Genomic DNA, 17,674 nt, shown 5'->3' on the forward strand with positions numbered 1-17,674 from the left:
TTTCCAACCACTCTTAAATGACCTTCGTACAGATCTTCAAGACTGGCACCGCCACCCACTGTCATGGTTCGGAAGGGCGGCGGCGGTTAAGATGACGGTCTTGCCTAGGGTGCTGTACCTCTTCCACACTCTGCCCATCAAACTACCTAGGCGGTTCTTCGCACTTTTGACAGCGCTAATAAGAGACTTCATATGGGCCAGGAAGAAGCCCCGAATTAGTTTATCGACTTTGACATTGCCAAAGGTTAAGGGGGGGATTAATTTACCGAACTTCAAATATTACTACTACGCGTCGCACCTGGTTCGCATCCTGGACTGGAATTGCCACGCTGCGTCCAAGGACTGGGTGGGACTGGAGGGCCGAATGACAGAGACTCCCTTGAGGTTTCTGCCATGGGTCACCAAAGAGGCTCGCTCGGCCTCACTGTCCTCACACCCCCTGATAGGGCCCACCCTAGAGGTCTTTGGAGAGGCTTCACGCCAATGCGGACTAGCCTCCGCCCCGGGCCCTCTGACACCCTTAGCTCACAACCTTGGCTTTGCGTCAGGACACACTACGGTTTCGTTCCCACACAGAGATGATGGGACACCTGTGACAATAGCCCACTGCGTTGAGGCAGGCAAGCTTAGGTCTTTCCAGGACCTCTCCAGAGACTTACGAGCAAAGCATTTTACACACTGGCAATACAGACAACTACACGACTTTGTACACTGTCCGACTAACAGACCGTATGTTCTGAGGGAACAGACATGGTTTGAGCAGTTGTGCATCACGGGAGAACCGGTACGGAAGGCGACCTCCCTGATTTACAGTTGGTTACAGGCGACCAGGACAGACCACTCGACCAGACATAAACGAGACTGGGAGAGGTTCCTCTCCACAACCTTCACTGATGAGCAGTGGAAACATGCCTGCATATTAGCACACAAATGCTCCATAAGCACTAGTTCCCAAGAAACGGCATACAAGGTTTTGTCAAATTGGTACTTTACACCAGTCAGACTTAGCAAATGGTATCCAGGCACGTCAGAACTTTGCTGGAGATGTGGAGGGGCAGGGGGTGATATGATACATATATGGTGGGATTGTCCGCAGTTGCGGAGTTTCTGGGACGAGGTTTGTGCGCAGATTCGGGCCATCACCGAGACCAAAATTACCCTCACGCCCGAGTGCTGCCTGCTCCACATCTCCAGCTACTCTTTGGGCAGATACAAAAAATCAGTGGTGCGCCACATGCTGAATGCGGCTAAGGCAATTATTCCTCGACACTGGAAATCGCCCCACCCCCCTTCACTGCGGGAATGGCTCTTAGAAGTAGACTTCCTATATAAACTGGAAGAAACTGTGGCGATGGCCTCAGAAAAGACTGACAAATTTCACACACTGTGGAGACCCTGGTTTATTTTTAAACTTAGATGGTTATGCAAAACTTTGTACTGGATGATTTGTGACAATTGGCTCGACTAACTATATCTCTGTCTACTGTGATTTTACCGAAGCTGGTTATTATGATATACGACTATGCAAATTGATATCTCTGTCCACCCCTCGGGTTTGGGGCCTATGGAATTAGTGCCCCATTAACTGCCCCCCCCACCCCCCCCTCTTTCCCCTACCTTCTTGTTCTGCTCCTTACTACCCTCCCCCAACCCTTTTTAGACACTTCAAAAATTTCTACCCCCACAAATGAAAATATCATATTGCACGGGCTTCAGGGGGTTTTTCACTTTGACATTGATGTTTCATTCTTTGGTTCTCGCTTCTATGAGACCTCCCTATGGCTTGTCTTTCCTATGTATCAACTCTCAACACTGAACTGTGAGGTACTCTATAGCGGATTTATGTAATAGAACAACATGTTTTTCTTTTTTTTTTTCTATGCCCTGTGGGCTGAATGTTTATGGATATACTTGTTCTTTTCCTGTAATGTATCAAGCTGTCAATTGTTCAATAAACTATATTGTTATAAAAAAAAAATCTTAATTTTCTATTGTTCAATAAAGCAGGTAATGATTAAAACCAATCATTTCTTTTCTCTTTGCTTCCCAGAGGGAACATTTTCCTTCATTTCCTGGCCCTGACAAGTAAAAGGAAATCCATCAGAAAAACACGCCATGTCAATATTTAAAAAAAAAACTGAATGGGCCCCTCCAAAATCCATACCAGATCGTTATCTGAGCAGTCCGGCAGGACAGGAAAAGGGGGGGGGGTGAGCATGCATCGCTTTTGGGCAGATGGGGATAAGGGTCTCTTCCTCACAACCCTGGGCTGTGGTTTTGGGGTCCGCAGGAAGTAATTCAATTTTTTTATTATTTCACTTAAAGTGGGAACCATCCACTTTGAATGAAACAATAAAAATGAAAATTTCCTTTAAGTATAGTGCCCGGGTCCCCTTAGTCTGCCTGTAAAGTGGTGCATCTGTAGCATGTATAGAACATACTGCAGAAAAAAATCACATTTGTAAAGAAAGATGGGGACAAGGGCCTCTTCCTGACAACCCCGGGGGCAGAGGGCTTATGGGGGCCCCCAGATCCCACCCCCCATGTGAATAAGTATGGGGTACATTGCACCTCTACTCATTCACCAAAAAAAGTGTCAAAAACAAAGATAAACAGTTGACATTTTTTGACAAGTCGTTTATTTAACCACTTGCTTAGTGGACACTTAAACCCCCTTCCTGCCCAGACCAACGTTCAGCTCTCAGCGTTATCACTCTTTGAATGACAATTGCGGAGTCATGCTACAGTGTACCCAAATTAAATCTTTATAATTTTTTTCACACAAATAGAGCTTTCTTTTGGTGGTATTTATTTGCTGCTAGGTTTTTTTTTTTTTTTTCTAAATAAAATGAAAAAGATTTCATAGTTTGTTGTAAAATTTTGAAAACAGGTAATTTTTCTCCTTCACTGATGTGCACTGATGAGGCGGCACTGATGGGCACTGATAGGTAGCACTGATGGGCACTGCTAGGCGCTGACAGTGTGAGGGAAAAAAATACAGATTACCGATTTTCTGTTTACATCACTTGATCAGCTGTCACTGGCAGACAGCTGATCACGTGGTCTTGGGCCGGGATCGATCCCTTACTCTGGACAAGAGACCCCAGTTGAAAGAATTCGGCCAAATCCAGTTTACATAGTTACCACCCTATAGCGCAAATGTATCTAAAAACCTTATATGGGAATTGAAACCAGGCTCCCTCAGTACCATCATTAATATAAAATCTGGTGAATACAACAACAACAAAAGTGAAAACAGGAATAAAAAATAATATAAATGCAGGTTTAAGAATTATCTAAAAAACAATTCACATCCCAATCAACGTTTAACCCATGTGGGGTATAACGTTTAAGAAGATTGATCCACTTGGTTTCAATCTTAGACAATTCTCTGACTTTGAGTCACCTTCTCCAATGGGAAACAAAATGGCCTACTCCCATGAAGAGGGTCCCTGCTGGTTCCCTACCATACACAAGATCATAGTGTCGAGGGACACTATGATTCTTGTATCCCTTTTGGATATTGGCTATAGGTTCATTAAGTCTGGCATTCAGTGTGTGAGTGGTACGGCCCACATATTGTAACCCACATGGGCACTGGAGTAAACTACGAATGTAGTACTACAGGTGATAAAGGGTCTCACAGTATATTTTTTTAAAGTGATAGAGGAAAATTCAAGCTTTTTTTGGGTTTACATTTAATAAGACTACACACCTGGCATCTCCCACATTTATGATACCCAGAGAGATTGTGGAAGAAGGAGGGTCTAGAAGGGGGGGTCAAAGAAATTTTGTGCAACTTTATTTTTCAAAGAAGGGACACCTCTATAAATAACTTGAGGGTTTGGTAAAAGCAGGGGGCCAAGAATCCTGTCATTTTGTAGAATATGCCAATGTTTTTGCATTTTGCATTTAATAGCAAGATGCTGTGTAGAAAACAAAGTAATTAGGGAAAAAGTTACCACTCTCATTAATAGATTTCTCCGTTCTCTCTCAGCAATAGAGCCCTATATCCCTATCGGTATTTCTAACTTGATTCAATGTATTATTCAAAGAAGCAAGATCATAGCCTTTCTCCAGGAATCTTTGAGTTAATACTCCACTCTGGTTATCAAAATCCTCCTAATTGGTGCAGTTCTGTCTGATTTGAAGGAACTGTCTCTTTGGAATCCAATTCAACCAAGGCTGATGGTGACAGCTGTACCTCAAAATATATGCATTTGGCCCTCCTCCACTCTAATGGTGAGATCCAAAAAATGGATCTCCTTTTGGCTCATCTCATAGTTGAGTTTAATATCTCTATTGTTCTGGTTCAATGTTTCCAAAAAGCCCACCAGAGAGGTGGGGTCTCCCTTCCATAGTAGGAGGATGTCATCTATATATTGTGGCAACAAGGCTAATTCAGGCCTTTGTTGGACATAGATCACATCCGCCTCCCATTTGGCCATAGATAAATTAGCCACACTATGGGCATGCTTAGCCCCCATCGCCACACTTCTGTTTTAGTGGTAAAAATCTCCCCCTTATCAGAAGTAATTATGTGTAGCTACAAATTTTAAAAGGTCCACAATAATTTCTCTCAGTCCGCGGGAAGCATTTGACGAGGCCAAAGGTTTTTTTTTTGTGTTCTGCGGCGACATAAGTGGCGTGAGATGGATCTACATCGTGGGGCATAATTCCTTTATTAAAAAATAAAAACTATCAAAAACAAGTTTACTGTCTCCGTTCACTTTTTACACATTTTTGGTAAATGGGTAGGGGTACAAAGCACTCCCCCCCCCATGTTGAGGGCATGTGGCTGTTTTTTTTATTTCCTGGTATTGTTTAGTTTACATTTGAGGTGTCAGTGGGGAAGCCCGCTGACAGCTGATGAGTCATCAGTTGTTAAGGAAGCGGCGGCCGCCTTCTTGGCATGCTGCTTAACAATCAGCTATACTTCACACAGATAACTTTCTGCATTTACCAAAACTTTCTGTCTGGTGACACCAGGACAGAGAGAGGGTGGGTCCTCAGAGAGGGCACAGAGAAGTAATAGATATATGACAGGGGTATTTAACAGCGGGTCCAAACTTTTCAGACTCCATTCAATCGCTCTAGCTTTTAATACACTTTCAGTGCTGTTCAAACGCTAATACAAATTGTACTCCTTGTATAGGTCTTGTATTTAATTGTTATTCATACTTTCATCTGCAGGAAATCAGTGCCATCCAAAACAAGACTATTGAAGAGTCCAATTTCAAAACTTTTCGGAAGACGCGATTTATTATTCATGGCTTTCTGGACAATGGCGAGAAGAGTTGGATGATTGAGATGTGCCAGGTATGTAGATACATCTCTACAATGTCTTTTCTGGATGTCACTCCACCATGTTCTGCTGGATGCCACTCCATCATGGCCTGTGGGATGTCAGTCCACTGTGTTCTCTTGGATCCCACTCCACCATGTTCTTCTGGATGTCACTCCAACATGTTCTGCTGGATGTCACACTGCCTTGTTCTTCTGGATGTCACACCGCCTTATTCTGCTGGAAGGCACTTTACCATTTTTTACTGGCTGTCACTCCACCATGTTCTGTTGGATGTCAATCCACCATATTTCTTTGGATGACCTTCCACAATGTTCTGCTGGATGTCAAGCCACTATTTTCTGCTGGATATCACTCTACCATGCTGTGGATTGGATGTCAATCCACTATGTCCTGTTGGATACCACTGCATTATATTCTGCTGGATGTCATTCACCAGGCCTTGCTGGTTGTCACTCCACCATGTTTTTTTGGATATCACTCAATCATGTTCTGTTAGATGTCATCCACCATGTTCTGCTGGTATGATTTGGAGAATGTAACTCTGAGAGTCTGAATTACATGCTCTGGTCTCACTAGACCCTCACAGTGGGCAGGAAATTAGGGATGTTTCAGGGTCTAGTGACTCCTATGTCTTAGACTTTTTTTGGCTCACCTGTTCCTCTCTAACTTACTAAATGTCGTTTTGCATCACCAATGGCACCATAATCTGTAACAATTCTGCTTCCAGGCCATGCTAAAAGTGGAGGATGTGAACTGTATCTGTGTGGATTGGCACGGTGGTTCTCTGGGGCTCTACACTCAAGCTTCAAACAATATCCGTGTTGTCGGGGCTGAGGTGGCTTATTTCACGAAAACTCTCCAGGTAGCAAAAAATACCTCTTTTTAATTCTTAGATTCTGCATGCCAATGTAAAAATACTTTAGCTATCAAAGCAAAAAACAAAGCAAAACCATCAGTTTGTTTGCTAGAACTTGTCTTCTATCTTCTCACTGATATATCACAATAGGTGGCATAGCACTGCTGGCCTGCTGTATTTTATAATTTTATCTTATACAAAAAAACCTGTAGTGTGAGAACTAATAAGCTTCAATTCCTGACCTGCTACCCAGAATGCTAGTTTCCTGGCTGTAAGGTTCTCCAAGTCAGTGGCACAGAACAAACAGGTCAGGGAATTCAAAGTAAGGTCAGAACACCTGCATGATTATTCCAGGTCAGAAAGTACCGAAGCCATTGGAACTGACAGATATGCAACTAGCATTTTTAGTAGAGACCAGCAACAGCAGCATAGACACTGTCCTACTACAGGTTTTCTTTGGCAGGTAAAACAGTTTCCAAATACTTAGTTCATATGTGTATTTAGATTTTTAGTTGGAGTTAAGATTTAAGAAAATTATTTGCTAAAATTTGTATGTTTTGTGCTTTTTTTTTACAAGAATGTTTTTGACTATTCTCCATCCAATGTCCACATTATTGGGCACAGTCTGGGGGCACATGCATCGGGTGAAGCTGGGAAGAACCACCCTGGAATTGGCAGAATAACCGGTGAGTTCCTTCAAATGGAGCACATACAGCACACCCAAGTTCTTTCTTCTAAACCTTTCTGCAACTTTTTACTTGAGGGACCCATAAAATACATTTTAAGGTCTCGGGGGAACCTTTACTAAAGCAACATAGTGCAAAGTAATAGTGAAGTGCCTTTATATAAAGCAAAAAACGTAAAACAAAATTATTCCAATAGTCCAATAGTCCAAATAAAATTACAATATAATGTCCAATGGTAGTGAACAAGTGTCAATCAGTAACGTTGTTGGTGTAACAGATCTACATAAATGTGCTTCAGTGATCTCCCACCACCAACTGAAGTGTGTAGCTGCCATCACAGCAGCAAAAAATGCTCAAAGCTGTGTGTTGATCCAGCAAAGAATGTAACAGCATAGGGTCCCCAAGGACCTCTCTTTATGAAACATTAAACTGCAGATAACTGAAGCTCACTGAGAGCCAAAAAAAAAGGTTCCAAAAGGTATCAATTGCCACCACCCCCTATTCATGTTCTATTATCCACGGCCGCCACCCCCTGTTCATACTTTATGATACACCACCTATTCATGTGTTCAGCACCTTTCAGGACATTGGGTGCATGAATCACAGTGGCTGGGGTGTTTTTTTGAAGCACCTGATTAGAGCCAGAGGCTCTAATAGGCTTCAAAATAGGATGGGCTCGTGGTGCAGAACATTGCGCCAAAAGCTCACCCGGGTGTTAGAACAGCAAATGAATATTCACTATTGAAACACTGAGCCTCATCTGGACAATCAGAAACGGCCCGTTTTCTGATTGGCTGAAAACAGAAGAATCACAATTTGCAGCCAAGGAGAAGCAGAAGCTGCCACAATGCCCGTGGAGAGCAGGGGAAGGGGAAGCTGCAGCTGAGCAAGGGAAGGGGAACAGCAAGGGAAGCCACCGGTGAAGCTCGGCAGAAGCGGATGGCGTAAGTGCTCCAGACTCAACTGATCTGGGGGGTGGGTGGGTAGTGGTACTCTTTGCTGCCCCCCTCCCCCCCAGAAAAAATTACCACCGGCAGCCACTGCAAAAGAGATAAAGGACAGTAAAATGAGAATAACTCACATCTGAATGCCGCTGTCTACTCAGAATTGAACAGTGGCATGAAGTCAGCACCAAAATCTCCTCCTCACAGCAAATTCATCAGTGGTCAATGGGAAGAATTGCCCATTACATTGGCAATCAGTAGGATAAATACAACCCTTATAGTGGTGGTCAGAATTTCCCTCTTACAGACAGATCTGTAAAAAAGATGATTGAAAAAGATCACTGGTGTCATGATACTGGCTCTACCAAGTGGTGTTAGCCCTGGAACTATGTAGGCACCATCAAATGGGAAGTCGTAGCTCATGAAAACCTCTAGCAACCTCTGAAAAATGGCCGTTCTAAACGGTCATATCAATCTGTTACTTTATTTGACCCTAACAGGTCATTTTTAGAGGCAAGTTTTTGTACATGTGCTTAGTCCAAGCAGTGCTGAAACACAGAGGCATCTATGTATCAGTACTGCTTGGACAAGTAAAAGGAGACGGTCCACTAAAATATTTTCCTTAAAAGTTAACTTATTATAATTAAAAAATATATAATTTCCAGTACTCAAGTGGCACTCATATGCTATAATCATTAAGTGTGCAATAAACATGTAGCACTACCCCCCTCCCCCCCGGGAGCCGCTGGATTTTTAGTCCTATATTCCTGCATAGCCAGGCAACACACATTTTCAATTCTTATCCAGACACAAGAAATCTATCCATGGGCTTGTTTTTGTTGTTTTATCGGGGGAAACAACTTGGACAGGGTATAGGGTTTATGGGATGCCCAACTTGACTTGAAAAACAACAGTTGATAGTTGCAGTCTCTATGAATCAATGGCAAGGTTCTTTACAAACCAGGAGCTCTCAGTCCCCTTTAATGAAAAAGTGCAAAGTTCCAAACTGTATGCCGAAGTATCATGTCTCCTCAGTAGAACCTCAGACAGTTCTTACACTCGCTGATATTACCAGCCCACGTGGCTGCCTTGATTACCAGCCCACCTAGGATTAGGATTAAGCTCAACGCTGTCTCTAATAAAGTATGCTATGTCTGGAATTCTTTTGCTTTTGTACTCTCATGGGTGTGCTGAGGCACTTACCCTATCACTTGATTCCTGCTGCACTGGGCAAGACTTCTGTTCAGGCCTCCTACTGTCCAGATCCTCCCATGCCAGTCAGGACGTCTTCTGCACAAGACCCAAAGGTAACAGAGATTCCTCTCTTAGGATTCCTCTCCTTCCTTTCCTCAGCTCCACGACAGCTAGCCTAGCCATCCTGCCAGTGCATTCTACCTGGATACTGGCCAGATTCCCTCAAGTAAACAGATCAGAACCACCTACCCTCTGCCCACTAACTTCCAGAAGCTTCCCCAAGCTTCTAGAACCAGAGGGAGGTACCAGAGACATGCCCTGTAGAGCCCTCTAGCTTGACCTAGAGTAACCCGAATCAATTACAGACTCATACAGACAACTACCATGAGTCACAAAAATAGATTTACCCATCAACCCCTGTAAGCCTCCACACTGAGGTCTAATCTGCGGAAAAACCCTGAAGCACAGTCTGTCTTTAACCTTTTTCTAGCTTTATCTGTCTCTACCTCATCTCTAGGTTCTTATTTTATTTCTCTCTCCTCCCAAGTTCTTCTTACTTGACCATCCTTCTTATTTGTTTTGAAGATAGTAGTTACGAAAATGTACTGTATTTGGATAACTAGGACAGGGTTATCTCCAACTTACGATAATCAATAATCCTACTAGGATAATGACATCATTTTAGCTGAAGGGGATATTATGTCTCTTAATATTCAAACCTGTTAGCAGCTTTCTTTCTAACACTATGCTAGAAACACTATGCTGTGTACCTTTTTGTATTTTCTTATATTCATATTTGATTACCTCAAATAAAAACTATTGAAAAGAAAAATTTACCCACACTAGAGGGTGCTACAAACATATTTCAGATTTTTAAATAAACAGAGGATTCCGCGCTTAGGATGAGAATCTATAGCGGCAGCCTCCCCCAAAAAAAAAAACACTGGGTGGTGCCCAAAACGTTATAAATCGAAAAAGGGAAATGGCGCTGCGAATGGTTATGTAAATACCACGTGATCAAGACAATTATTAATCAGCAATAGGAAACATTAGTATGCAACGGATATCCCTATGCGATGTTACAACTGGTTGGAAACCAAGAAGGCAAACATAATGTGTACATAACCACCATAAATATGGTAACTCTTCTATTAAATAAAATAAACTATATGTGAAACATATAAGAGTGGTCGAGATGGGTGTCTGATCTGCAAATGACAATGGACTGTGCGGCAAAAAGTAAATAATAAACTTTCTGTCACCACAGACAACACATACAGAGTGTATATAAAAAAGATAAATGAGTGATTAGTCCATTCAAAAAAATAATATGAAAAAAAGTCTCTTAAAAATAACAGTTCATATTCCCAGTGATGTGATTAATTTCAAGTGATGCGATTTTTCAACTTCTGTGCAATAAACAAGGTGACTTGTGCAAATTTTCAAGTGATGCGTCTTAATTGCAACTTCTGTGCAGCAAAACAAAATGACTTCTGGTGCTCCTCCTTAGGTATATGCACTCACCAGAAGCCCTCACCCTGCAGGGGTAGAGAGCGTGTAGTATATGTGGTATGCAATCTCCAATTTGTCACAATTAAAAAATAGAAAACTGTTTTCCAACAATAGAAATAGCTAGGTATTACCCTAGAAAGTGCTGCACATTCTAGGGTAATACTTAGCCTTTTCTATTGTTGGAAAACTGTTTTTATTTTTTAATTGTGCCAAATAAAATGATTCTTCAGATTTACACTATGGATGCCCATTTTTAATTTACATGTGGATATCGTGTTACATGCACCTTGATCTGGAGTGAAATAAAGGATTGACAAAGATTGGAGATCATATACCACATATACTACACGCTCAGTCTCTACCCCTGCAGGGGTGAGGGCTTCCGGTGAGTGCATATACCTAAGGGGGAGCCCCAGAAGTCACTTTGTTTTGCTGCACAGGATTGTTTTTATACTCTTATATGTTTCACATATACCGTAGTTTATTTAATTTAATAGAAGAGTTACCATATTTATGGTGTTTATATACACATTATGTTTGTCTTCTTGGTTTCCAACCAATTGTAACATTGCATAGGGATATCCGTTGCACACTAATGTTTCCTATTTCTGATTTTTGTTCACCTGCAAGTTCCAGTTGGCAATGTTCTTCTATGGAAACTATACCACTTTCATTTTGAAGAATTCCATTAATATATTGCAGCATACCAGTCTCGTACTAAGTATTTACTCTGCCACATAGGATAGCAAAGGAAGAACACATGGGCAGTTCTTATTCCAAAATACTTGAAGTATAGAAGCTTTCCAGTTCCGGATGGCACCCGGGGCCCAAGGCAGGGCACATATTTTTCCTATACTGGGCTTCCTGTAGTGTCAGCAGTAAACAATGACCACTGAAGAAAAATGGAAAAGTGAATTAGTGATCATAGGGTTGCCGTATTTGTTTTTAATTCTGCTAAATCAAGCGATACCACACACTTTGGCTATAGCAGATTCTGCCACCCGACCCTGTCTACAGCCCTTAGATGCAAACAGGTGTAGTGGTGCTGCTACCTTTCTTCAATCCTCAGCTCTACCCTGTACTCAGACTGAAAGGCTGCTGATACATCTATGTACAGTGAACCACTGGAGGGACAGTTCCCACTCAGGTTAATGTCAATTGGCAATATCCCTTTTTTGAAATTACATGAAACAGCTGTAAAACACCTAATGCGTTTCAGCCATCAAGCCTTAGTTATGGCTGCAGCCCTTAGATCCTCGTCCTGTTCTGGGGTGACAGTGCTAACTTACTGTACTGAATTTATAGAGGAGCCATGTTGTCTCCCTTACCTAGTATAACAAAAATACCTCCCCTTTTTCTTCTCTAAAGCAAAGGGGGAAGTGCTTTGTAGTCAACAGATAGCTCAGAAAAAAGTAATTGATAAGAGTGTAGCAAAGGCACAGAGCCTGGAAATTATCAGCTCACAAAATTTCCATGAGGACTAACAGGATTTTTAGTAATTATCAAACATATATAACAAAACACTTTCAATGGTATATTTAGCAGACCAAAAGGGAGCAAATAGGAGAAGATCAATGTTAGAGTTTACATACGCTTTAATAAAAATATATGTGTGAACGATAATTGCCCTCCCACGCTGCTTACAGGATCAATTTGCCCCTAATGGTCATACACATGTGCAATCACTGTCCTTAAATAGTGGGGGGAAAGGGGATTGGGGGAAAGGACAAATCATCACTCTAGGTAAAGGGAATCTCTCTGTGTTTATATACTGACCAGTAGGGATGAGCCGAACACCCCCCTGTTCGGTTCGCACCAGAACCTGCGAACAGACCTAAACTTCGTGTGAACTTTAGAACCCTATTAAAGTCTATGGGACTCGAACGTTCACAATCTAAAGTGCTCATTTTAAAGGGTAATATGCAAGTTACTGTCCTAAAAAGTGTTTGGGGACCCGGGTCCTGCCCCAGGGGACATGGATCAATGCAAAAAAAAGTTTTAAAAACGGCAGTTTTTTCAGGAGTAGTGATTTTAATAATGATTAAAGTGAAACAATAAAAGTGTAATATTCCTTTAAATTTCGTAGCTGGGGGGTATCTATAGTATGCCTGTGACGCAGGTTTCCGTTACATCAGAGGGGGCGGGGTCACCCACACGTCACTGGGGAACCCCTGGCTTCCCTCTCCAGCGTCAGAGGGGCGGGGTCAGGTGACGGGTGGCCCCGCCCTCCCAATATAAGAAACGTCAGCGCTGTGCTCTCTGCAGTGTCTCCGGAGAGGAGACAGAAGAAGGATGTATGGACAGCGCTGGACTGAGAGATTCCCCCGTCGCTGGATATGATCATCCATCGCTGGACCCCGGAGATCCGTCGCTGGATAGCAAGAGTGGATTAGCACCGTTGGAATCTTTTTTTTTTTTTTTTTCATTTTTAATAAAGGAATTTTTCAAAAGTGTGTTTGTCTTATTTAACCATTTTGACACTTTCTTTGTGAAATGGTAGGGGTACATTTGTACCCCCTTACCATTTCAAACAGGGGGGGGCCGGGATCTGGGGGTCCCCTTGTTAAAGGGGGCTTCCAGATTCTGATAAGCCCCCCGCCCGCAGACCCTCACAACCAACGGCCAGGGTTGTGAGGATGAGGCCCTTGTCCTTATCAACATGGGGACAAGGTGCTTTGAGGGGTCACAGACCCCCAAAGCATCCTCCCAATGTTGAGGGTATGTGGCCTGGTACGGTTCAGGAGGGAGGGGGGGGCCGCTCTCTCGTCCCCCCCCTCTTTTCCTGCGGCCTGCCAGGTTGCGTGCTCGGATAAAGGGTCTGATATGGATTTTTAGGGGGACCCCCACGTCAATTTTTTTTTTTAATTTGATGCGGGGTTCCCCTTAATATCCATATCAGACCTGAAGGGTCTGGTATGGATATTTGGGGGGACCCCCACGTCAATTTTTTTTTAAAATTTGACACGGGGTTCCCCTTAATATCCATGTCAGACCTGAAGGGCCTGGTAATTGAATTTAGGGGAACCCCCACGCTTTTTTTTTTTTTTTAAATCAATGAATGAATGAATTGTCGGCTAATACAGAGAACACTCATTGAGTGTTCTCTGTATTACGGAGACCCGACAATTTAGCCGCAAGTGATTTTAAAGGACTTTTTTTCCTGCACAAATGACACTTTGTGCAGCGACAGTTCTAAGCACCAGAAACATGCGCCCCTTCACAGGCATACTATAGATACCCCCCAGCTACGAAATTTAAAGGAATATTACACTTTTATTGTTTCACTTTAATCATTATTAAAATCACTACTCCTGAAAAAACGGCAGTTTTTAAAACTTTTTTTTGCATTGATCCATGTCCCCTGGGGCAGGACCCGGGTCACCCAAACACTTTTTAGGACAGTAATCTGCATATTACCCTTTAAAATGAGCACTTTAGATTTTTCCCATAGACTTGTATAGGGTGTTCCGGCTTTTCGAATTTGCTGAGAACAGCCCAAATTGTTCACTGTTCGCTGAACAGGCGAACAGGCAATGTTCGAGTAGAACATGAGTTCGACTCGAACTCGAAGCTCATCCCTACTGACCAGTTCTCGTATGTTATGATGCAGGATTGGACCCGGCTGAGCCATACTTTCAGGGCACGCCCATTGAGGTCAGACTGGACCCGTCAGATGCTAAGCTGGTCGACGCCATCCACACTGATGGAGCTCCACCTCTGATCAATATTGGTAAGTCTTTATTTTTATCTATAACTAGCAAAAGTGTGTTCATTCTAGAAAGAGCAAGTTCAGGGAGCAAGCATTGATAAAGAGGTGTCCTAGCTTGTACTAGTGAACTGTGAAGGTGTGGTAGGAGAGGAGTGCGAAGGGTATGACAGTATGCACAAGAGAGGTGTGCAGAGAGTATGATAGTGGGTAGTATGTACAGAAGAGGAGTGCGAAGAGTATGACAGTGGGCAGTATGTACAGGAGAGGAATGTTAAGGGGTGTGTCAGTATGTACAAGAGAGGTGTGCAGAGGATATCACAGTGGGCAATACGTACAAGAGAGGTGTGTAGAGACAGTAGGCAGTATGTACTGGTAAGGAGTGTGGAGGGTATGACAGTGGGCAGCATGGACAGGGGAGGAATGTTGAGGGGTGTGACAGTGAGCAGAATGTACAGGTAAGGAGTGCGGAGAGTATGGCAATGGACAAGATGTACAGGAGAGGCGTGCAGAGGGTATAACAGTAGGCAGTATGTACAGGAGAGTAGTGCAGAAGGTATGATAGTGGGGAGTATGTACAGGAGAGGAGTGCAGAGGGTATGACAGTAGGCAGTATTTACAGGAGAGGAGTGCATAGGGTATGACAGTAGGCATGCAGAAGGTATGATAGTGGGGAGTATGTACAGGAGAGGAGTGTGGAGGGTATGATAGGAGGCAGTATGTACAGGAGAGGAGTGTGGAGGGTATGACAGGAGGCAGTATGTACAGGAGAGGAGTGCAGAAGGTATGATAGTGGGGAGTATGTACAGGAGAGGAGTGCAGAGGGTATGACAGGAGGCAGTATGTACAGGAGAGGAGTCTGGAGGGTATGACAGGAGGCAGTATGTACAGGAGAGGAGTATGAAGGGTTTGACAGTGGGCAGTATGTCCAGGATAGGAGTGTGGAGAGTATGACAGTGGGCAGTATGTACAGGAGAGGAGTACAGAGAGTATGACAGTATGCAGTATGTAGAGGCGTATGGAGATCATGACAGATTGCAGTATGCACAGAAAAGAAGTGCAGAGGAGTGGCATTGGGCAGTATAAAGAGGAGAGGAGTGTGGAGGGATATGACAGTGGGCAGTTTATACAGGAGAGAATTGTGGAGGGATATGACAGTGGGTAGCTTGTACAGGAGAGAAGTTTGGAGGGTATGACAGTGGGCGGTATGTTCAGGAGTGGTGTGGACTGTATGACAGTGGGCGGTATGTATAGGAGAGGAGTGTTGAAGGTATGACAGTGGCAGTATGAGAGGAGCGCCAAGAGTATGAAGGATGTAGTATGTATTGGAGAGGAATTTTGCGAGGTATGACAGCAGCATTAAGTACAGTAGAGGAGTGCAAAGGGTATGACAATGGGCATTATACTCAGGAGAGGAATATGGAGGGTATGACAGGAGGCAGTATATATAGGATATGAATGTGGAGGGTATGACAGTGGGCAACTTATGTAGGAGTAGGGTGTGTGAGTTGGAAATGGGGATATTGCACTGTGAGGAGGTTGTGAGGATAAACCTAGTACTGTATGACGAGGTGAAGATAAAACGGTAAGACAAATTTGATTGCTGGAAAAGGAATTTCACTACTAGAATTTGTCCAGGTGAATTCAAGACAGGATACATATTTCCTAATGAGAAAGTAAAAGTGGAACTTATGCACTATACCAGGGGTCTCTAAACTTTTCAGTAATTCATTTTTTGTAAACAGTGTGATATGATTTAGAAAAACATGAAAAAGAACTTTAGTAAAACAAAGCAAAGAAATTTCAAATAAACCTCAGCCCATCAGTCTCCCCTTAGATCAGAGTGTCTCCCCCTCGAAACAACATTACCATGATAAAGCTTATATGAGATTTCAGTGACTGTGTTTGCATTTACAGTATATATATATATATATATATATATATATATATATATATATATATATATATATATATATATTTTTTTATTATTATTATTTTTTTCTTCTTTAGATTTTGGAGGATTTGGAATGAGTCAGACTGTCGGGCACTTGGATTTCTTCCCAAATGGTGGACAACACATGCCAGGATGCAAAAAGTCAGAGATCCTAAAATTTGGAAGCCTAGATAAAATAACCAATGGTAATTGTACTATATGAGAAAAACAAAAACGCAGTTTTGATTTCAGAATCTACCAAATTTTTGTGAGCCATAGAACTTGTGGGTGGTACAATGCTTAGATACTGGCAAATACTTGAGGATTGCATTTGCAATTCATAGTAGCTTGAAATTAGTTGAAATTGCCTGAAAATGCCTATGTGTATGGCTAACATTATAGTCTGTCTCCGATTTATTTATTATCTTACATTTACATTCTAAAAACAGATATAAATCTTACACTTTATAATTTACAAGATTTATATACCCTATGATATAATAAAGGAGCAACAAAATAATTAAACATATAAATTGTTAAATTTAAAGCATATCTAATCATTTAAGATGTTACTGCTTACCTGTCCTTAGATATGGTGGATTCATTTGTTTACTTCTTTAACTCTCTTAATGCCTCCCAGCCCTTTATGGAGTTTTGGATGCCAGGAGGTGGGGCAGGGTTTATGATCATGTGACCACCGTGATTGGCTGTTAGCGGCAGGTAAGTGTGCTGGAAGTGTACAGGGCGCACACTCTCAGCACAGCTGTTTTTGCAATAATGCATGCAAATATGTGACCGCACCTCGCCAAAACCCACCCATCGAGAGACTGCATATTTGCATGCTGTTGGCACCAAAAGTTTAACCACTGCCCACCCGGCCTATAGCAGAATGGCAGCTGGGCGGTGGTTCTGTTATCCTGACTGGGCATCATATGATATCCAGCAGGATAACATGCCAGCAGGGCTGGACTTACCATTGGGCTTGACTGGGCTCAAGCCCATGGGCCCCGCCCAATAGGGGGCCCCACAGAGATACATAGCCGAGTGTACTCGGCTCAGCTCTGCTCACAGTCACGCCCAGTTCCAACCTATGATGGACATAACAAAGGGACTGGGCGTGACTGTGAGCCGAGCACACTCGGCTACTCTCGGCTCCGCTCAGGACTGCGAGAAGACCCGAGATACACAGGACTCTGTATCTCGGCGGCGCCATTTTTTAACTTCAAGACTGCAATGACAAGGCTGCAAATGACAAGTCTGCATATGACAAGGCTATACTGACAAGGCTGCAGATGGATGGGCAAGGCTGCAGATGGACACTGATAAGGCTGCATTGATGGGCATTTAAATGTAATTTTTTTTCCTTAAAATTCCCTCCTAAACGGAGGGTGTGTTATACGCCGGCACATGTTATATGCCGATAAATACGGTAATATATATAGAAGGTAGGGCCCGAAAATTACTCAAGCCCAGGGGCCACCACCACCCTAAGTCCTGCCCTGCATGCCAGTGTGCCCCCCGCGGGGGGACATGCA

At 42.9% G+C, this 17,674-nt stretch overlaps 1 protein-coding gene across 1 annotated transcript in view; it reads left to right on the plus strand.

Annotated features, from left to right (window-relative positions):
- The window catches only part of LOC143929786 (pancreatic triacylglycerol lipase-like), a 96,062-nt gene that overhangs the window by 61,701 nt on the left and 16,687 nt on the right, over positions 1-17,674 (plus strand). The window contains exons 6-10 of the mRNA XM_077453764.1: positions 5,194-5,319; positions 6,036-6,170; positions 6,742-6,850; positions 14,111-14,230; positions 16,217-16,345. Of these exons, the coding sequence (XP_077309890.1) occupies positions 5,194-5,319; positions 6,036-6,170; positions 6,742-6,850; positions 14,111-14,230; positions 16,217-16,345 (619 nt within the window). The remainder of the gene's footprint in view (positions 1-5,193; positions 5,320-6,035; positions 6,171-6,741; positions 6,851-14,110; positions 14,231-16,216; positions 16,346-17,674) is intronic.

The sequence above is a fragment of the Lithobates pipiens genome, unplaced genomic scaffold, assembly GCF_037356315.1.
Source record: "Lithobates pipiens isolate NorthernLeopardFrog02 unplaced genomic scaffold, aLitPip1_a1.2 Scaffold_25, whole genome shotgun sequence".
NCBI classification, from domain to species: domain Eukaryota; kingdom Metazoa; phylum Chordata; class Amphibia; order Anura; family Ranidae; genus Lithobates; species Lithobates pipiens.